The sequence below is a fragment of the Physeter macrocephalus genome, chromosome 1, assembly GCF_002837175.3.
Source record: "Physeter macrocephalus isolate SW-GA chromosome 1, ASM283717v5, whole genome shotgun sequence".
NCBI classification, from domain to species: Eukaryota; Metazoa; Chordata; class Mammalia; order Artiodactyla; family Physeteridae; genus Physeter; species Physeter macrocephalus.
This window is the reverse complement of record NC_041214.2, coordinates 85,158,860-85,181,351: the sequence shown is the minus strand read 5'-3', so window position 1 is coordinate 85,181,351 and position 22,492 is coordinate 85,158,860. Positions and strand designations below refer to the sequence as shown.

Below are 22,492 nucleotides of genomic sequence, written 5' to 3'. Positions count from 1 at the left end.
TGGGAATGAATAAGGAAGATAAGAAGTAAAGGAAGACTGGAAAGAAGGACAGAAGGCAGAAAGGAAGGACAGATTTTTCAATTTTCTTATTATGAGTAAGAATGAATATCTTTTCAAATGTTTAATACCTGCCACTTGTAGTGTGTGTGTGTGTGTGTGTGTGTGTGTGTGAACTATATGTTAACATCTCCAGCAACTTTGCTATACAGTCATTTGCTATAATCTCTTTTTTCTCAAACTCTTTGTTTATTAGGAATATTAATCTTTTGTCTGTAATGTAAGTTTCAAACTTGTTCTCTGAACTTGTCATTAGTTTTTTCTCTGCCTATTTATTTTTTTTGCCACACAAAGATTTTTATTTTATGTAATATAATGTATTACCTTTTTTTCTTATAGTTTGCAGATTTCAAATCAATGTTGAGGAATGGCTTCCTTTTTATATATGCCCTGGTTGCTTTTTCATTGATTTCCAATTTAGGTAGATGTTGGACTGTGTTTTTGTGGGAAAAAACCTGACTCAACTCTGTCTCCTCACACTTTCAGCTGGAGTCCAGGAGCTGGAATCACGCTTCCTGGTACCTGGAGATCTATTAATTTTGACAGGGAACAAAGTGCAAATGCCGTGTGATGCCATTCTGATAGATGGAAGCTGTGTGGTAGATGAAGGCATGCTGACAGGTATGGTTCTATCTCCTAGCTTACAGCCTCTGCTGGTTCTCCCAGATTTTTCCTGAATGATAATAGCAAAGCATGGGGTTGCTATGGGACTTCCTACCCCCATAAATCTTATTAACAGTCCTGCACTGGATGGATCTGAGAGTTCAAATTAAAGCTGCTTTCTATGTACTAGGTTAGATAAAGTCCTAACCTTTTGAGTGTTTAGCATTTCTTTCTTGAACAAAGGGTTATTACAACCCTGTCATTTTACCTTTAAAGATTTTAGAGGTCATTAGATGTTTCAGAATCATCTGTGACTATTATGTTTAGTATTTTTCTATAAAATATATCTCCAGAAAAACACGGAGGGTTTGAAAACCATTAATGACATCCTGAAACACCTCCCCGCCCAACCCTGCCCCACCCCGGTCAAGGCCAGGCTCTTCCTAGCTTGGTTTGAAAATGTTGAAAAGTGGTTGAGGCAGGATTTGCCAAATCTGCTAATTTCAGAATAAACACTGGATATTTTGGACTAACCGTGTTTCATTTTTAAATCGCATGCTGGAGCTGGGAGGGACGTCATATCATGGATATGGAAGCTGAGGTCCAGAGAGAAGTGACTTCTCAAGGTCACGGTGCTTTGAGTTCTTACTCACATATGCATTTATGAGAAGATGCTGTGCCAACCTTTCTGTAAGCTAAAGAATCATAAAGCCTTTTTCAGAGCTGGAATTGGAGGCTATAAATACATATTGATGTACAGTACTATGGTTCCCATTAAAGTCCAAATCAAGTCTATTTCTCCTGGCAGACCAGGAAGGCATTAAATGCAGACAAGAGCACACAGCTCCCTCCTATATGAACTTACAAAACAAAACAAAACAAAACAAAAACAGGAGTGACAGGTCAGGTTCCTTTCTCTGGGGAATCCATAGACTGATAAAAATCCTTTCGTGCTGGGACTTTTACAATGCCAAGTACAATTTTCCTAATGAAAGTGGTCCTAGTATACTGGAACATATCCCTGATCTTATACTGTCCTTTCTACAAATGGAGGTGGAGGGCTTCAATAAGCTTTATTATCTAAGCTTTATTCTTTTTTTTTTTTTTTTTTTTTTTTTGTGGTACGCGGGCCTCTCACTGTTGTGGCCTCTCCCGTTGCGGAGCACAGGCACCGGACGCACAGGCTCAGTGGCCATCTCACGGGCCCAGCCGCTCCGCGGCATGTGGGATCTTCCCGGACCGGGGCACGAACCCGTGTCCCCTGCATCGGCAGGCGGACTCGTAACCACTGCGCCACCAGGGAAGCCCTAAACTTTATTCTTTATATGGTTACTTTCACAACTCATTCACCACCTTGTATTGCCACTTAACCCACTGAAATCTGCCCCTCCCAGTGTGCTGGCAAGGGTCACGAATGTCCTAACTGGCAAATCCAATGGATTCTTTAAATTTCACATCTTATTGGCCTATCTGCTGCATTTAACCATTCTGACCATCTCTTCCTTCTGAAAACACTCTTCTAACTTTCCAAGTCAGTGCTCACTCTCCTAGTTCTTCTACCACTGACAATACCATTCAGCTTCCTACACTGCTCCTCTTCCTCCATCTCTTTGATTTTTGATGTTGTTCAGGGGTCCTGGACCTTTCCTTTTCTCACCTTTCACTCGAACCCTAAGTAATCTTGTCTTTTCCTGTGGCTTTAATTATTGTTTATAAGATGATGACCTGTGACTAAATATCTCTGGTTAAGGCCTCTCCCCTGAGCTCTAGACCCAAATAAATATCTAACTGCCTACAAAGCATCTCGACATGGTCATTCCACAAGGCATCTCCAAATCAGGGACCAAAAGGCAATTCCTCCTTCTTCCTATAATCCTTGTGTTGATGATTAATGCTACCCTCTGCTCTTTCTTCCAAGTCAGAAACCAGGAAGCCATTTAGAATTCCTCTGTCCCTCTGATCTGCCAATATAACAATCTCCCCAAGTTTTGTAGCTGCTCAATTTCTTATTTCTCAAAACCAGTGCCTCTTTTCTACTTCTACTGCCAGTTGCCATAGTTCAGACCTTGTCCTCTTTAAGCAGGACTCTTGTGATTTTTTTTCCAACTGGATATCCAGCCTCCAACCTCATCAGACTTCAATTCATTCCTTGTACTGCAGAGTACACTCTCTTTGTATGTAAATGTCATAGTACTCTCCTGAATCAAACAGCTAAATATCTCCCTATTTCCCTCCTGCCACCAATGCCTATAGAAAAACATTTAAACACTTAAGTATGTGCATGCAGGGCCTTCCACGCTTTGGCTTCTGCATGGCTCTCATGGCCTCTCATTCCCCAGACCCCACAACTTGCTATTCTCTAAATGGTTATTTCCAGTCTATTTCAGCGTCTCTGTTTCATTTTACAATACTCATAGTATTTATAATATGACATTATACTTATTTGTTTCCATGGCTGTCTCCCTCTGGACTACAAACCTCTTAAACACAAGAACTATGCTTCTCCTTGTATCCCCTATACCAAGGGTTGTTCCTGCCACATGGCAGCCTCCAAAAAATGCCTGCTGTGTGCTGAGTTAGTATTTGCACGTTTAAGTGAGTGAAGGCCTCCCACCCCACAAAATGAGATGCTTGTTTTCTGTAGGAGAAAGTATTCCGGTCACTAAAACTCCATTACCTAAGATGGATAGCTCTGTGCCCTGGAAAACACAGAGTGAAGCGGATTACAAACGGCATGTCCTCTTCTGTGGAACAGAGGTTATCCAGGCCAGGGGGGCTTGCTCTGGCACAGTGAAAGCAGTAGTACTGCAGACAGGTAAGTTAACATCTCCTTCGTTTTATTATTTTGATGAAATATTTTCGCTCAATTTGTCTAGTGCCTTAAATGAATTAGGTAAGGAGCAGTCTTTAGCTGACAGACCCCATATATGTAAATATAGATATTTAAAATGTGAATTGAGCTGTGGCCTATACCTTTTAGTAAAAATAATAACATTGATGACAACAATTATTATTCATATGCTTTGTAATTTATAAACGATTTCCACATATCAAATTAGCAGAACAAAGATGCCTGTCCTCATTTTGTACATGAATAGGCTGGGGCATGCACAATTCAAGTGAAGTTTAAAAAAAAATCACACAGCCAGTCACTGACAGAGCTGGACCTAGAACTTAGGTATTCTAACCCAAAGAACTAATCTCAACTTCTTTCTAGGCAGGACTAGAAACTGAAAACTTGATGATGAAAAAAAAGTATTAGAAATTGAATCCATCTGTATTTACTGGGCCATTTAATTTAAATTCAGGTGTTCTGTGAGTGTGTGTGTGTGTGTGTGTGTGTGCATGTCCGTGCACACTTACAAATCCTTTCCTTAAAATGAAGCCGTATTTGGAAAAGCTGTGCTCTGCCCCCATATGGTGCTTTCCTATCTCTGGGATGCATTGAAATTAAAAGTATAAGGAAGGAAAGCCAGAGAGGAATAGGCTCTGAAAGAGCTAAGGTATATCCATTCTAGCATTTAGGTATTTGGCCAATTATCTTTAATTGCATTTGGGCTTAAGCACTGTTTAAGTATCTCTAGAGAAAACAAAGGCTGTGTTGAGGATTAGAAGACTGCTAACAGTAGTATTTGTCATCCTGAGAGTATGAGGTGTGTGTTTGCTGCTTCAGGATTCAACACTGCAAAGGGGGACCTCGTGAGATCTATTCTCTACCCCAAGCCGATGAATTTTAAGCTCTACAGGGATGCCATCCGGTTCCTCCTGTGCCTTGTAGGGACAGCCACCATCGGGATGATCTATACTTTGTGCGTCTATGTGCTCAGTGGGGTAAACAGCTTTTGTTCTTTTACTACACGCACACGTACACTCATCTATATTTTATACTCTCCATATTGACCTTAATATAAGGCACAGTTTTCAAACCTGGGAAAGCAAAGCCAAACACTGAAACCTGCTTATATACTCCCAGATGCCCAATATAAGCAATTGATCACCAAGTTCCATAATAGCCATCAGATCTAGTGGGATAAAACACTTTGTTTATTGAGATATCAACATGCCTCTACTCTTGGACTTTTCCTTACACTATTTTTTCATCTTCAGTCTGAGGATGTTTATTCCAATAGTGTAGTATTTTATAGCTGTTAAACGAGGAATTTAAAATAAAACCCAGTGTTGGTGAGATCATGGCAAACTGGTACATTGTTCTCCGCTGGTAGCAGTATGAATTGTTACAAGCTTTTTCATTGCACTTTGGCAAAATATATTGAGAGCCATAAACGTGTTCATACCCTTTAAACCATGTTTGGCCCGCTCACATCATTTCTAGGAATTTGACCTAAAGAAGTAAACAAAAAGGAAGAAAAAAGTCACATGCATAAAAGTGTTCATGGTTGATTTATCTGTAATAGCTAAAGAGGGACTTTGTCTTCCCAGGAACCTCCGGAGGAGGTGGTGAAGAAAGCCCTTGATGTCATCACAATTGCGGTTCCTCCCGCTTTACCTGCTGCCCTGACCACAGGCATTATCTATGCCCAGCGGAGGCTGAAGAAGAGAGGCATCTTTTGTATTAGCCCCCAGAGGATTAATGTATGTGGACAGTTAAACCTTGTCTGCTTTGACAAGGTATGTGTGTTTCATTCTCATCCTCAGTGACATTTTTATCATCACTATCATCATGCACAGGTACTTTACACTCTTGTGAGGCAGGAAACATTAGATGTGGGTACTGGGTACCTGACTTCCTTTTGTCTCTGGTTGGATGTGTGATCTAGGACAGATACATCTCTTGAGCTCTCAGATTCTAGGGTTTAGAGAAGGAAGAGTAGGGACGGAATAGGTGAATATTTTAGGGTTCTTCCACCTCCAGTATTCTATGAAACACAATGAATTAAAATAGCATTCTGTCCCTCTGTAGTCAATACCCTCATGCAAAGAACAAAATTTAAGACTTGTATTACGGTTACTACTGTATCCCTAATGCTAGGACCGTTACCTGGCACACAGTCAGTGCTCAGTCAATATTCATTGAATTAATGAATGAATAAAAAAGGAAGAGTTTATTTAGCTGTGTCTTACGATGAGACTTGGTTAAAATAAATCCCCAGTCAATCCCTTACTATATTTTCCCATCTGCAGTATATTGCTTAAAATAATCCTTGATCCCACGCCAGTTACTCCCAATCAGCCTCTTATTCTACCTTCTCCTGAATATATTCTTTTTGTCTATATACACATGTGCTGGCGTGAAGGGGAGAGCTGTAAGAGGGTAAGATGGAAATGAAGGGCTGTTTTGTGCCTGGGTCTTAATTTTTAAAGGTGACTAAGTGACCGCAGGCAGAGGTCGATGCCATTGAAAGAAAAGTTTAATGTTACTCACGGTTCCCCTAGACAGAAGAGCCGTGTCTCACCAGGCAGGGCCCCAGGAGGAAGGCCAGATTTTGATCAGGAAGCAAAGCAGGAGTGAGGGGAGTGCTTGGGTTATGGCCTTTATAGGAGTTTCTGCAGGAAGGGCAAGACAGAGCAGGGTATTGCCACAGCCGACAATTGGCTAGTGTGAATGATTTTGGTGGGCTTTGGTCTTTCGTTGTCTAGTAGCTGGTGCTGGGGTGATTAAGTCAGAGAGACTGTTTCCTGGGGAATCTGGTCAGATAGAGAAGGTATGACTCCTGACTGGTTAGTTTGCATATCAAAGCCATGCTGTTGGCTGAGACCCTGGTTATCTCTAAGAATTGGCTAGCCCCAAGGAGGTAGTCTGTCCATCAGAAAGGTTTCTTAACTTAAACTTTTGGTGGTGGGCACACTGTATGGTATACAGAAGTAGAACTATAATGCTGTACACACAAAACTTATATAATTTTATTTATAACATATAATGTAAACCACTGTTTTCACAATTAAAAATAGATTTAAAAGAGAGAGAGAGATTTCGTAACATGTCAAATATCATAATACAGAAAATTCGAAAAGATATACAACCCGAGGACATTGTAGGCAGACGAATGTGGGCAAGGAGTCAGGAGAGCGATAGAGTGGCATTTTGATCAGAGCAGAACATTAGTAATGGGAGAGGGTGTTGTAGACTTCAAATGTATGGCTAAGAAATTTTTACATACTCTTTAGGCAGTGGGGAGCCATTGAAGGTGTTTTTTCTTCTTTTTTATTGTTGCTTTCCATTTTCTTAATTTATTTTTTATTGTGGCAAAGGATGCATAACATAAAATTTACCATTTTAATCATTTTTATGTGGCTTTAAGTGCATTCACATTTCTGTGCAACCATCACCACTATCCATCTCCAGAACGTCTTCTCTCTTCCCAAACGGAAACTCGGTACCCATTAAACAGTACAGTGAAGGTTTTTGATAGCAGAGAATTAATGGGATCAGAGCTGTATTTTATAATTACTTGAATATCAGAGAGATCTACCAAGAACAGAAGGTTAACATGGCTCTTGCCACCATCTCAATGTTATTTCGTGATCAAACTAGCATCATAAGAAAAGATGTTCTGGTTCTAGGATCATGTTATCCTTGGACTTGGAAAAGGAAACAGGGGGTGGGAAAGATAATTGTGATATGAATTTGAATTAAAATTCAGTAATAATTATGAGCAATTATCATTATTCTCAGCTCTTACTCTATGCCAGACATTAAGTTAAGCACTTTGTAGTATCTCATTTAATCTTTAAAACAATCCTATATGATTATGACCATGTTACTGATAAGGGCTCTGATGTTTAGGGGGATTAAAAATTGGCCCAGGTCACACAGCTGATGTTTTAGCCCAGTCCAAGCTCTTCATCACTATACCGCACTGAGAGAAATACCAACAAACCCCTTTTTACCAAATAGATGTCAAATAGCAAACTCTAATATTTCTTTAGAACAGTGAAAAATTCTACTTCCATTACTTGTTTCTGATGACATACTTTTAACTTTTGCTATGAATGCTGGGACTCACCCATTTTTTAAAAAATTGTATTGAAGTATAGTTGATTTACAATGTCGTGTTTAGTTTCTGCTGCACTGCAAAGTGACTCAGCTATACATATATATATTCTTTTTCGTATTCTTTTCCATTATGGTTTATCACAGGATACTGAATATATTTCCCTGTGCTATACAGTAGGACCCTGTTTTTTATCCATCCTATATATAATAGTTTGCATCTGTTAATCCCAAACTCCCAATCCATCCCTTCCTCACCGCCCCCCTCCTTGGCAACCACGAATGTGTTCTCTATATCTGTGGAGACTCACCATTTTATAGCTCTTAAAAGCAGGCTTACCAAGGACTCTCCCATCCATTCAGTCTTCTGTTAAATTCTCGAAACAAGCCTCTGAAATATGTAAGGCAGGTACCGTTTTCTTCCCTTTATTGCTGAGAACACTAAAGTTCAAAGAGATTAAGTGCCAGCTTGTCACACAACTGCTATGAATTCATCAAATCTTCCACCCAGGACACCAGATACCCACCTTATTGTGTCCTTCCTTGAAGAGCTGATCTTGATCATGTGTTGTGACATATATTTTCCTGTTAAAACATAGCTTATCAGTGTCACTGTGGGGCTGCTGCATCTTCAGAGTCAATCGAGCGCTTGTTTCTGTTTAGACAGGTACCTTAACAAGGGATGGCTTGGATCTCTGGGGAGTCGTGCCCTGTGATAGGAGTGGGTGAGTACTGGGACCAAATGCATTGTCATTTCTCTTTTCCCAGAACTCTTTGTTTTTCTTCCTGATTACTAATAATGGAAAGATTTTGGCACTGGCTTTGGTGAGCAGTAGTTGCCAGAGTATCTTCATTTAATTTCTCTTCTTGACTACGTCCAAAGCTCACTAAAACGTGAATATTTCCTCCACCCCAGTCCCAGCCCTGGGACACTCACAGAACCCAGGAGATGAAGGGCAAGTTTTGACACTACACTTAAATCTTTGCTAAAATGTGATTTGCTGTCAGCATATTAGTTCGGGGCCAGTGTGTGTCATTTGGACAGTACCAAGACACTGTCCTTCAAGGAGGTAACATTGCTTGTATAAACTGAAGCCTTTCCATGTGCTAGGAGGAACACTGCCCTGACTTGTAGACACTGAATTTCAGGACGAGGAACATCTGTAGAACCACAGCTAGTGTACTTCATTTTCCTTGGTATTCTAGTTCTGGCAACACTACTTTCTGGCTGCCAGAAACTCCTCTTTTCTGGCCAGAATGGACTCCGTTTTGGCAGTTTACAACTTAACGTGGTAAAGATTTGCATGTCCCTCTGCTGGGGGTCTCTTGTTTGAGTTTGCTTCTCTGCCTGCTTTTTCTCCCCACTGCAACTTCCAGCCTGATCAGAACACAAACATATGACAAATTCAGGTTTTGAGGTTTTTTTTTTTAAATTGAGGTATAGGTGATTTCAGGTTTTTTTTAATTAATTTTTTTTGTCTTTTTTTTTTTTTGCTTTTGAATTTCATTTTATTTATTTTTTTATACAGCAGGTCCTTATTGGTCATCCCATCCACGTCTCTACAAATGACCCAATTTCGTTCCTTTTTATGTCTGAATAATATTCCATCGTATATATGTACCACTTCTTCTTTATCCATTCGTCTGTCGATGGGCATTTAGGTTGCTTCCATGACCTGGCTGTTGTAAATAGTGCTGCAATGAACATTGGGGTGCATGTGTCTTTTCGAATTATGGTTCTCTCCAGATATATGCCCAGGAATGGGATTGCTGGATTATATGGTAGCTCTATTTTTAGTTTTTTAAGGAATCTCCTTACTGTTCTCCATAGTGGCTGTATCAATTTACATTCCCAGCAACAGGGTAGGAAGGTTCCATTTTCTTCACACTTTCTCCAGCATTTATTGTTTGTAGATTTTTTGATGATGGCCATTCTAACCGGTGTGAGGTGATACCTCATTGTAGCTTTGATTTGAATTTCTCTAATAATTAGTGATGTTGAGCATCTTTTCATGTGCCACTTAGCCATCTGTATGGCTTTTTTGGAGAAATGTCTGCTTAGATCTTCCTCCCATTTTTTGGTGGGGTTGTTTGTTTTTTAGATATTGAGCTGCATGAGCTCAGGTTTTGTTTTTTTAATGAAAATATTTCCCTCTCATACTTGCAACCTAAATCACAAAGCATCTTATACATAAAAGGTACATCATGATTTTTCTGCATTATGCAAATGACATAAGATGTATCCATAAAATGTTTTAATTATATATGTTTAACACATTTTCATATTAATGTATTATTTATAAACAAGTCCATTTCTGGAGTTGAAAAATTAATCCTGGTGCTTCTAACCATTGTAGTCTATAGAAGGAGGCTGTTACAAGTGGTAATATTCTAAAGTTCTTTTCATTTTCTCTTGAAGATAGATTTGGATATATACCCGGTCTTCTTGTTTTTGGTATTTTCCTGTTTCAGTGTCTATAAAAAATGTATGCATTTATTCAAATATGTGAGCATTCAGAGAGCAGTCTTTTTCTTATTTATATTCTGTGTCCGTAATGCCATATAGCACTATAGCAGGCACACAAAGTAGATGCACAATAAATGTTTGTTTATTTAAAGTGAACTTAATATGTTCCATCTTTTGAATGCTCTTCTCCTTATTGAATTGACATCATCTTATTCACAAAACTTTTAAAACTTTCTGTTTCTAAAAGTGACTTGTCAAATTTAAATTATTGATATACTATTTAGATTATTGATAGATTAATCCAACCTGTCACTCTCCTTCCCCCCTCCCTCCTTTCCCTCTTTCAGAAAGGTAAAAGTTGGCTCTAAATGACTAAAAGAGCAATTAAAAGTTTTTTTTAAAATTTTTTAAAGTATTTATTTATTTATTTGGCCGCATCAGGTCTTAGTCGCGGCATGTGGAATCTTTGTTGTGGTGTGAAGGCTTCTCTCTAGCTGTGGTGCGCGGGCTCAGTATTTGCAGCACGTGGACTCTCTAGTTGTGGCACATGGGCTCTAGAACTCACAGGCTCAGTAGTTGTGGTGCTCAGTCTTAGCTGCCCCATGGCATGTGGGATCTTAGTTCCCTGACAAGGGATTGAACCCATGTCCCTTGCATTGGAAGGTGGATTTTTAACCACTGGACCACCAGGGAATTCCCTCAAAGTTTTTTTAATTGAAAAATTTAATTGATAGAATAAGAGAAAACAGATTACATTCTAAGCAAGAAGTCAGCACTTGACTTAGTTGCTGTTAAATATCTTATTGTAAAATGTAAGCTCATTTCTAATAATTCTTATCTTTTCCAAAGAGGGCCTGCCTAATGTGCCAGGTACTTCAAAGTCATTGGAAGTCTACCTGAGCTACCTGGTCTTGATAAGTCATAAACATTCAAATAATAGTTCAAGGTCAGGGATGACAGAGGGTTCTATTTATTTTTGTGCAAACCGGGGTCTTGCCCAATCCTCCCAAACTCAGAACTGTGTATTCAGAATTACATATGGAAGACAGTTTGTGTGCCATCTTAAAGATAAGATTATTTTTTCCTGATCTGTGTTTGCTTTACAGTGTGAGCTTGAGAATCTGTGTTAATCACTGATGGTGACTGCTTCCTTTTAGATGTTTACTAAAATACCAGAGACATATTGTAACCACTGAGATAACTTGATCTTTCAATATATAATGATATGATCAACAGGCTCAGTCGAGAGGTTTTTGAACTCTTAAGGAAGCTTGAATGAGAAAAACAGGAAGAAATATGGCTGAATTACGAGTTAACATTCTGATGTATATGCTTTCAGGAACAAAACGCTAGAGCAACCGAAGGAAATGCAGATAAACTCTCATGAGAGATAATAGTCTGATCCTGGAGACCATGTTTTAAGACAAACTATGGTAAATAGTAAAAAATACAAATTCTTGGGGCTTCCCTGGTGGTGCAGTGGTTGAGAGTCCGCCTGCCGATGCAGGGGAGGGAGGATCCCACATGCCGCGGAGCGGCTGGGCCCGTGAGCCATGGCCGCTGAGCCTGCGCGTCCGGAGCCTGTGCTCCGCAACGGGAGAGGCCGCAACAGTGAGAGGCCCGCGTACCGCCAAAAATAAATAAATAAATAAATAAAATAAATAAAAAATTCTTTCAAGAAACAGTAACTAGGAACGTCAGAGGTCTGGAAACTGCACATTGGAAGCACAGATAGAGGTTCCTGTGTAATCCCAGACGAAGGGAGTATTAAAGGGGGTACAGCCAAGCTGGCCCGCAAATCTGAAGGAAGTTGACATGTGGAGGAGGAGGAGCAAGTAGATTCTGAATGGCTCCAAGAATCAGATTTGGCCTTAATCCAGGAAGCACCTTCAGCCGCTCAGGGTCCACCAAATAGTATGGCCTGCCTTGTGAACCACTTACTGTGCTAAACATGTAAGAAGGGACTGACCAATAAGGTCCAGAGGACATCCTTTTGTAGGCCCAATGCCAAACTTGATGACTTCAACTCTGAGTTAGTAAAAGAACCCTGCATATGATGTTTGAGTTGTATCTCGGTAGATTTTAGATGAGGGCACTTTCTACGGGAAGCAATGGTAATGATGGCTGCAATATAGATCCTAGATGCCAGGGAGGAAGAGGAGAATGCCGTGTCCTTTTCAAAATGTCTTTTAAAAATTTCATTTCTTTACCATTATGGTCTTTCAGATTTCCGGTAACCAACTCATTCATTTATTTGCTCTTAAATTTGTTGACTGTTTACTGTGGACCAAACATCAGATATGTTGGAGAGAGAGATATGGAAGACACAGCCCTGCCCTGAAGAATAGACTGAAGGAGATACACAGATATACACAAGTAGCTATAGTATGAGCTAGCCTGTTCTGTCTCACAGCATAAGAGATAAAGTGGTCTGGAAGCTCAGGTGGGAGTGGACATACTTAGAACTAAGGGTGATACTTCTAGCTCTTTCTGTACCTCTGGATTTAAATCAGTGCCAGAGACAGGGTAAGGAAAAGAGGGAAGAAAGAACTTGAGAGAACCTCAGGATTTTTTCCTCATACTCATTGAACTTATGTAAGGACGATGGATGAATGAAGCACTATTCATTTGGGGAGATTAGAGTGTGGATGTGTAATGTAACAAAGCATATTAACTTATTTTTTAAAAGGATGGTCACCTCCAGAAGCTCCAATCTGGCCTGGAGGAATAGACTAAAGCCCTTTCCCTTTTCTCCTTTAGCTTCCAGGAAGTCCACAACTTTGCCTCAGGCAAGGCTTTGCCATGGGGCCCACTGTATGCAGCCATGGCCAGCTGCCATTCTCTGATCCTCCTGGATGGGACCATCCATGGAGACCCACTGGACCTCAAAATGTTTGAAGCTACTACCTGGGTAAGCTTCTGTTCTTCAAAGATTCTAAGAAGCTTCTTCAATGCCAGACCAAGCCAGGTGTTACCATAGCTGTTCAATACTCATAAAACGCGAGGTCTCCAATATGGAGTACATATGGCAGTGAAGGGCAAACTCATCTAAGCCCCCAGTTTTCTCCTCTGTACAGTGTATTTCCATATTAGGGTTATTATGAGGATTAAGTGGAAGGACACATTAAAAAAAATCCCTGGTGCTGTGCCTGGAATATATTACCAGCTCAATAGTATTAGTATAATTATTATATAATTATTTTCTAACCCTTTCCAGCTGTAGTATGAGCCACGTCTGGTTTCAGAGTTATCTAGAACATGGGGATTAGGAAACATCACTGTCCCAGTGCTTAGGATAATTCATTGTTACCAGGAGTTTTATTCCTACTATTTTAGCATAAATTTTTTCTCTAAGACTAGACAATAAAAAGGAAAACCATGAGGGATTTTGTTGAGACTCTGAAGTAGATTTCAGATCAAATGGCCTTGTTCAGGAGGAGAAATCCGGCTCTCCTGGTTCTAGTCTTGGCTCTGTTCTGATTGACTCCTTCACCTTGTGAGGTCATCACTCCTGTTGGGGTTTTCCATAACTTTAAAATGAGGGGATTGAATTAGACCAGCAGTGTTCACTTAAAAGAAAACAAAAAAGCTGGAATCTTTTCTTAAAAGGAAATTTTATTCAAAAGCATCCTACACAAAACAAATCGTTGGAGTTACTCTGGTTGAGATAGAAAATGGGGAGTAAAAGCACAGCTTAGGGAACACACATCCCCACCTACTTAGCTACAAGCCCACCTCCACCCCCTATAGCCTGGTTCAGCTCCAGGCCCCTGTGATACATGTGTGAGCCCCCCTGAAGGAGACAATCTTTAGGGTCCCTTCCAACGCTAACAGGGCATGGTTCTGTAGCAGTCTGATGTAACTTTCTCCATCCTTCCTGGGTTACTGTTTCTGTACCTTTAAGTAGGGATTATAATTTCTTCTCTGAGATTTTTTTCTGCCACTCAATGAGATGATTATAAAGCATTTTGGCATCTTTGGATAAATGGTTCCTTTGACTATAATTTAGGGTCTTTATTATAGCAATTACTGAGTGTTTACTGAACATTAACCACATACATCACAGTCCCTGCCCTGCCGTACCCTGGGGACCATCACTCCAAATTAGACAGAGAGGGAAGACCAGGAGCAACAGTGACCCAGGAGGAAAAAGGCAGTCAGGTGCGGGCCATTCACGCTCAGTGTTTTCAAGTTAAGCCCTTCAGAAATGGAGAATGAGCCTTTATACAGCACATTCCAGCAGAGAAAGCAGGAGAAATTGCATGAATGATTCAGAAGTGTCTGCCCTTCAAGTTCGTAGCATTTCCGATGCATTATTTTTTTGTGTGGCGAATGGAGTCTGGTTCACCTCTGTGTAGCTGAGGGAGAAGAATACATTGAGATGGCTTGAGATTTTCTCAAGGGAAGGGTTTGAGCACAGTATTAGTGGATGAACAAGAAAGAATTCTCTACAATGAAACATCCTGTTTGAAATAGGAAATGGTGGTTTCCGGGCATGATTTCCGCATCAAGGGAGCACCGGCATGTGCCATGGTTGTTAAGCCCTGCAAAACAGCCAGCCAGGTAAGACTTGCCTGCTCTCTACCCCGCAAAACCCAACTCGGAAGGAAAGTCCTGTCAGGCCCACAATTTTGAAAGCTCAGAGATGTGTCTTCTTTGAATTCCACATGTGAAAATTGGTGAGACCTCGTTTCCCTTATTTGCTAAACTAAGGATTGGAAAAGGCGTAATTAATTTCCAATAGCTAGAAGCTATGTGGTGTGTCCCTCTCCATTCCCCATCCCTCATCCAGGTCCCCGTGGAAGGAATTGCAATCCTGCATCAGTTCCCATTCTCATCAGCGCTGCAGAGGATGACAGTCATTGTCCAAGAGATGGGGGGTGACTGGCTGGCATTCATGAAAGGTGCACCAGAGAGGGTGGCCAGCTTTTGCCAACCTGAGACAGGTAAGTGGACAGACTTATATTACAATGTGCAAATCTGTATTTCCAACCTACATATGTCCCCTCAGCATTTGATCGATGAATCCAGTTGCCTACTGGTCATCACCAATTGGATGACTCACTGGCATCTCAAACTCGGTACCAAAACCAAGCTTATCTTTCTCACTCTCTATATTTCCCATCTTAGTGAATGAAAGTACTACTCCCCCATCCCAGTTTAGGATTCTTCCTGGATTCCTCTCTCTCCCTCAGTGCTGCTGTCTTGTCAATTGCTAATCCATGGCCCTGTCACTCCATCACCTCAGGCCCTCATCATCCCTCCACTGGATCACTTCATAGTTGGTGAATTTGTTCCCTGCTCCCCAGTGTCCCTTACTCTAATTCACCCTTCACGCTGTGACCAGATTGGTTTTTCTGTCACACAGTATAATTATGTTAGCACATTCCTGCTTTTATTCTTTGGTTGCTTCCCATAGGCTCCAGGATAATCTCCTTTAGGATCATATCTAAGGCCTTCATGATCTGACTCCTCTCAAACTTCCCAGAGTTTCCTTACCACTCCTATCTTCACATCCTGTGCTCCCCCTGAGATGAACTATCAAGGTTTGCTGTCTCATGGCCCTGTGCCTGAGTACATGATGCTCCCTCAGCCAAAATGCCGTTTCCCTTCTCCATCTAATCACATCCTCCCTGCCTGATAGATGCACCAAGTGTTTCCATAGCGTGCTGTAACTGCCTGGATCATAGCAAGGATCTCATTCGATTGTATTGTTAGTCTACTGGCTGTTACCCTACTAGACAAAGATCCTCAGAGTGGCAATTGCAGTGCAATCTCTGCATAGCTAATTCCTGACCCATAGTAGACTCAATAAATATTTGATGGTTAAACTGGGGAAAAAAAGAATCATACACTTTTCCCATTCTTCTTCTTCTTTTTGTTTTTTTGTTTTTTGAATGCTTCCTTTTCATTTCTGCTTCACTGGATCCCAAGAGGTCAACCGTGACAATGTAGTAATATTTAAGATTCCCACTGACTTGTTTGTGTACATTTTTAGAGGTGTGTTTTCTTGGGCAAGAGTTGGATCTCTTTGTAAAGAATTTCTCTCCCAGGACTAGCTGAGTTCATATTGCATACTAATCTTGTGTTATTTTCTGAACAGTACCAACTAGTTTTGTTAGTGAACTTCAGATTTACACGACACAGGGCTTCCGGGTCATAGGACTGGCCTACAAAAAGCTGGAAATGGACCATCATACCACTGCTTTGATGAGGTAAATGGGGTGGGGGGAATTTTGATAAAGCAGAATAGTTTCGTGGGACGATGCACCAGACTGGGCAGTGGACCCAGCAACACCACTTACTGAATTTGTGTGCATGAAATGCCTCTGAACTTAGTAAATGGGGATATAGTCATCCCTGCCCTGCCTAAATAACAAAGCTGATGTGAACACTGACTGGGAGAACTGATGAGAAATAGCTGTATAAATTGTAAAATATGATGTGATTGTACAGCTTTGTGAAAACAGATTTATGAATACAACCCATGTTTCTGAGAGTTTGAAATTGTGGTCATGCCCCCATTTTGAACCAAATATAAGTTTGGTTTTAAATTATTTTTGGTATTTAATTAATTAATTAGCTATTTTAGGATTTTATTATTTTTATTTTTTATCATAGTTGGTGAATTTGTTGAAAGAAAACATAACACTTGTCTGAAAAAAATCTTGATAAAAAATACACAACTTAATGAAATGAATAAATATAGCTTGGACTCAATATATAATCTAGGTAATGTAGAAAAACAAGAAAAACCTGGAGAGGCCATTCTAAGGGAGTTTTGGTATGTATAGATTAAAATAAGGATGCTCAAAAGCTAAAATGGACTGGAGTAATTAGTAATTCAAATTTATTTGTTGTTTTATTTTCCACTGTTTTCCACTGTTTTCAGACTATGGTGTTTATTTCATTTTCCAATACTCTCTGTTAGCCACTATTGGTAACACTGCTGTGGAGATAATCAAGGCTTATTTTGTTATTTAGGATTTTAAATTTGGGAGGTCTAATATATTTGTTTTCAACCCTGCCAGATTCAACACTGTCTTACTGTAACTATATTATGTATCACTTCCTTTAATATAAGAAAATAAAATTCATATGTAACATGATCTGCACATATTCTCTGTGAAAAAGAAATATAATGCCCTCTATATAGTAAAAATCGAAGCTAAAACTACAATGCATTATGAAAAGTAATAAATAGTTCCATAAATACACAGCTGACTCCATTAAAACAAAATGAAGCAATATGTTTCTTGCACCCTATGTAGAATCATTGGAGCTGTAACATTCAGGAATGCAGACTGATACAGGTGTGTTACACACCAAAGTCTCAAGTACCACTGGCAGTTTTACTGTCAGCAAGGTGACTGTGAAATGGCTAAAAACTCTTGGTAAAACGGAATAAAATAGAACACCCTCCTCTCATTGTATATGGTAGTTACATTCCTGGAAAACTCAATAGAATATTAAAAATGTGTAAAAAATACTTTGTGTTTATATGTAAAACAGAGCTAAGAGAAGTATAAATAATTTTATATTTGCTTATAATATCGTAGTATTATATTTACTATAAAAACACAGTACACTAAATAGTATCATAATAGTGTGAAATAAACAGTATAATTCTGTACTGGCTTAGGAAAGTATCAACAATTTTTTAGTGTCCATGAATGTCCTGTAAAATATTCAAAAGTCATGTGGGATGCAGGGTAACATTTTGCACGTCTAGAAAGTTTCCAAAATGTCCTCTAGGGGCAGTGTCGCCCCTGCTAAGAATCACTGATGTGTCCCAACCTTGTCTCTTTGTGAATGGTGGGTGAGGCCCAGAGTGGGAAGTGGCTCATCCAAAGTCATTGAATCCCTGGACTTATTGGCCCCAGGAGAGCGGGCCAGCTTACTGTGACCCTTAAAACTTTGGTTATTACATTCTGGATATTTGTTGTAATTTAATCAACCCAGTTTGCTCAAATCAGAGAGCTAAAAGTGAACTTTGAGATTGGATCGCACATTTTAAAGATGAGGAAACTTAGGTCTGTGGGGTGGCAGAATTGGGAATGAAACTTTGTTTCCTGAGAGCCTGTTGACACATATTATCAAGATTCTGGCTGCTAAGCTGCTGCTTCTGATTATAATAAAATATTTGCAAATCAAGTTTCAAACTCATGGCTTTAGGGCTTGTGCATGTAACAAAGTACTCAGGCAGAGGCACACGGGCAGTGGGAAATGGTGACACACAAGAGAGTCACCGTTGACTCTCACAGCGTTGAAATTCCAACTTTTCAAAATCTGGTAACGTCTATACCCAAGTTCACTGGGAGGATCTGAGCTTAGGTCGTCAATCTGCCAATCTTGTGTTAAAGACACATCACCACTATATATACTTCTAGCTAAGTCAATTTACCTAGCCTTTCTAATCCGTGATTAGAGCAGAACATTCTTTCTGGGGTGTGTGTGTGTGCCTGTGTGTGTGTGTGTTTACTCAGAGTGCTTCCAGCACTGATATTATAATTTCTTTGATGGTTCTTGGTTCACTTTATGCATATTTCACCTTTTAAAAATCACATAGATTTTAAGAACATGAAGTATAATCACAGGAGTGACAATGCTCCTTTGTATTACAATCCCCATTCTTCATTAATTTTAGGTGCTTCAGGAGGAGGTATAATGTCTATGCAGGAAGCAGGAAAAGAGGGCATGCTATTCCAAGTTGCAGAGCATGAGCCCCTTCAAGGGACTACGTCTTCTCTTTATTTTCTGGCTCAGATTGAATGAAAAGAAGAATCATGTCATGTTAGAGCTAGAAGAGACTTTGCAGATCCATTAGTTTCACCACCTGCTTTTATAAAAGTAGAGATAGATTACCAGACAATGAAAATGATTTGCCCATAGTTACACAGTAAGGTAGTCTCAGAGCTGGGATTAGAATGCTGGTCTCCTGATTACGTGCACTGAACCCTACGAAGCCCATGTACCAGAGGAACCAGAAAAACGAGTGCCAAAGTGGGTTGCAGACTTTGTCAGATGCTTGACCCTGCAGCCATTTTCTTGGCCCGATCTGGTGCCTTGCGGTTGGACCATGTCAGTCATCTCTGAAAATGTCTAAAACCTGATGCCTGTGTATGAGGGCCACTAGAAAGATTAGAGGACCTGAGTCAAGCATCAACTAAGTTATCCTTCAAAGAGCAGCTCAAATATCACCTCCTCTCGTAAAGCTTCTCCAATCACTCCACCCAGAAATGACTTCACCTTCCTCTTTGATGCCATAGGACTCTTATTTGCACATGATCATGATACTTTCCCAGCCTTCCATGTAACAAAAGTGGTCAGGTCTAATCTTTTCCCCCAAGCTGAATGTCAAATCTCTGGAGTCAGGAGCTACTATAGTCCCTGCATATTCTCTTCCCCTTTCCAGAGACCTGTTCCTTGCACGTATTTGTGTGTTCACTAAATGGTCATTGATCTGACAGACTGGTTGACTTTAGGTCCTGTGAGAACCCTCTGGTAGTAGAAATTCTGAAAGAGGAAGTAAATTTTCCTAGGTCACCTGGTGAAAAATGGTGACAGCAGACAGTAGAGCATTTCAACTGGCAAATGTTTGCCGAGCACCTCCTCTGTGATGGGCACCACATGACTATTGTTGAACTTGTCACTGAACTGAGAAAGGTTGCCTTTAAGTAGTTGAGACAGAGAGACAGATCAGATAGCAAAGAATGATAATATATGGACAAATAAAATACAAGCTAAATTGAGGTAGGAGTAATATGTTGAGGGAGCAAGTGTTTCTCTCTGGGGAAGTCTCTATGGGGAGGTGCATGTGGGCTCAGTTTCAAAATATAGGAAGGGTTTCAATGGCAGATAAAGGGAACTTATAACCTTCTCCATGAAATAAGAGGAAACGTCTTACAGCGCCTAGAGCAAATGTTTAGAGAGGTTGTGTACGGAGTACACCCATGGTAAGTGGTCCAACTTGGCTGGAGGTCGGGGTGAACAAAGAATTTAGTGATAGATGAAGCTGAACAGATCATTTGGAATCAGATTATGGAGAGACTTAAATGCCAGGTTCAGAAAAATAGGAAGTGCTATCCTTCTGAGCCAGCTCTGAGGTGAGTAGTTCAGCTGTGTCCACTTTCTGCCACTCCAGTGGAGGTGTTAGCAGTGTCCTGGAGAGTGTCCCTAATTCTAGTTCGGGCCCCTGATTGAAGTGAGGCCCAGCACTGAGACAAGCAAGGCACGTTGGCTTTTTTGCTTTCATCTGTATTTCGACCAGAATTGGGCAGTCCTGGTGCCTTGCTCTTGTGTATGCTAGAGGTATCTGGGCCTCAGATAAATGAATCATGGAAGAATCTTTGAAACCACAATCCCAAATATACTCCCCTGCACTTGGTCCTGTGGAAGGTTTTGGAAATGTTCTTGTGATGGTCAGGAGCCTCGGAGAATTTACTTGTTTGCAGAAACATTCACACTTTATGTAGAGAAGCAATGCTACCTGCTGAGAGATAGAGAGAGACAGGGAGGGAGAGAGAAGCTTGGCTTCAAAAGAAGGGCTCCTTTTTTGAGATTATGGCCTCATGCCTCTTGGGACTATAATACCATAGATTTCTCTAGCTTTGATTTCTAGAGAAACTGTTTTATGTTTTATTTATCTTGTGCCTCACTTATTTTTTTTAACATCTTTATTGGAGTATAATTGCTTTACAATGTTGTGTTAGTTTCTGCTGTGAGAGCAAATGTTTAGAGAGGTTGTGTACGGAGTACACCCATGGTAAGTGGTCCAACTTGGCTGGAGGTCGGGGTGAACAAAGAATTTAGTGATAGATGAAGCTGAACAGATCATTTGGAATCAGATTATGGAGAGACTTAAATGCCAGGTTCAGAAAAATAGGAAGTGCTATCCTTCTGAGCCAGCTCTGAGGTGAGTAGTTCAGCTGTGTCCACTTTCTGCCACTCCAGTGGAGGTGTTAGCAGTGTCCTGGAGAGTGTCCCTAATTCTAGTTCGGGCCCCTGATTGAAGTGAGGCCCAGCACTGAGACAAGCAAGGCACGTTGGCTTTTTTGCTTTCATCTGTATTTCGACCAGAATTGGGCAGTCCTGGTGCCTTGCTCTTGTGTATGCTAGAGGTATCTGGGCCTCAGATAAATGAATCATGGAAGAATCTTTGAAACCACAATCCCAAATATACTCCCCTGCACTTGGTCCTGTGGAAGGTTTTGGAAATGTTCTTGTGATGGTCAGGAGCCTCGGAGAATTTACTTGTTTGCAGAAACATTCACACTTTATGTAGAGAAGCAATGCTACCTGCTGAGAGATAGAGAGAGACAGGGAGGGAGAGAGAAGCTTGGCTTCAAAAGAAGGGCTCCTTTTTTGAGATTATGGCCTCATGCCTCTTGGGACTATAATACCATAGATTTCTCTAGCTTTGATTTCTAGAGAAACTGTTTTATGTTTTATTTATCTTGTGCCTCACTTATTTTTTTTAACATCTTTATTGGAGTATAATTGCTTTACAATGTTGTGTTAGTTTCTGCTGTGTAACAAAGTGAATCAGCTATACATATACATACATCCCCATATCTCCTCCCTATCCCACCCCTCTACGTGGACACAAAGCACCGAGCTGATCTCTCTGTGCTATGTAGCTGCTTCCCACTAGCTATTTTACACTTGGTAGTGTATATATGTCCATACCACTCTCTCACTTTGTCCCAGCTCACCCTTCCCCCTCTACATGTCCTCAAGTCCATTCTCTACTTCTGCATCTTTATTCCTGTCCTGCCCCTAAGTTCTTCAGAATCATTTTGTTTTTCTGGGTTTTTTTAGTGTCCATATATATGTGTTAGCAGGCGGTATTTGTTTTTCTCTTTCTGACGTACATCACTCTGTATGACAGACTCTAGGTCCATCCACTTCACTACAAATAACTCAATTTCTTTTCTTTTTTTAAAAAAAAAAATAAATGTATTTATTTATTTATTTTTGGCTGTGTTGGGTCTTCATTGCTGTGTGTGGGCTTTAGTTGCAGTGAGCAGGGGCTTCTCTTTGTTGCGGTGCACAGGCTTCTCATTCTCGTGGCTTCTCGTGTTGCGGAGTGCGGGTTCTAGGTGCACAGGCTTCAGTAGCTGTGGCACATGGGCTCAGTAGTTGTGGCTTGCGGGCTCTAGAGCTCAGGCTCAGTAGTTGTGGCACACAGGCTTAGTTGCTTTGTGGCATGTGGGAACTTCCCTGGCCAGGGCACTAACCAGTGTCCCTTTCATTGGCAGGCAGATAACCACTGTGCCACCAGGGAATCCCCCAATTTCGTTTCTTTTTATGGCTGAGTAATATTCCATTGTATATATGTGCCACATCTTTTTTATCCATTCATCTGTCGATGGACACTTAGGTTGCTTCCATGTCCTGGCTATTGTAAATAG

At 40.5% G+C, this 22,492-nt stretch overlaps 1 protein-coding gene across 1 annotated transcript in view; it reads left to right on the top strand.

Moving 5' to 3' along the window:
• Positions 1-22,492, top strand: part of ATP13A4 (ATPase 13A4) — a 152,765-nt gene that overhangs the window by 95,364 nt on the left and 34,909 nt on the right. The window contains exons 9-17 of the mRNA XM_024124313.2: positions 544-678; positions 3,305-3,475; positions 4,334-4,491; positions 5,101-5,289; positions 8,276-8,337; positions 12,840-12,990; positions 14,556-14,642; positions 14,872-15,025; positions 16,183-16,294. Coding sequence (XP_023980081.2) covers positions 544-678; positions 3,305-3,475; positions 4,334-4,491; positions 5,101-5,289; positions 8,276-8,337; positions 12,840-12,990; positions 14,556-14,642; positions 14,872-15,025; positions 16,183-16,294 — 1,219 coding nt within the window. The remainder of the gene's footprint in view (positions 1-543; positions 679-3,304; positions 3,476-4,333; positions 4,492-5,100; positions 5,290-8,275; positions 8,338-12,839; positions 12,991-14,555; positions 14,643-14,871; positions 15,026-16,182; positions 16,295-22,492) is intronic.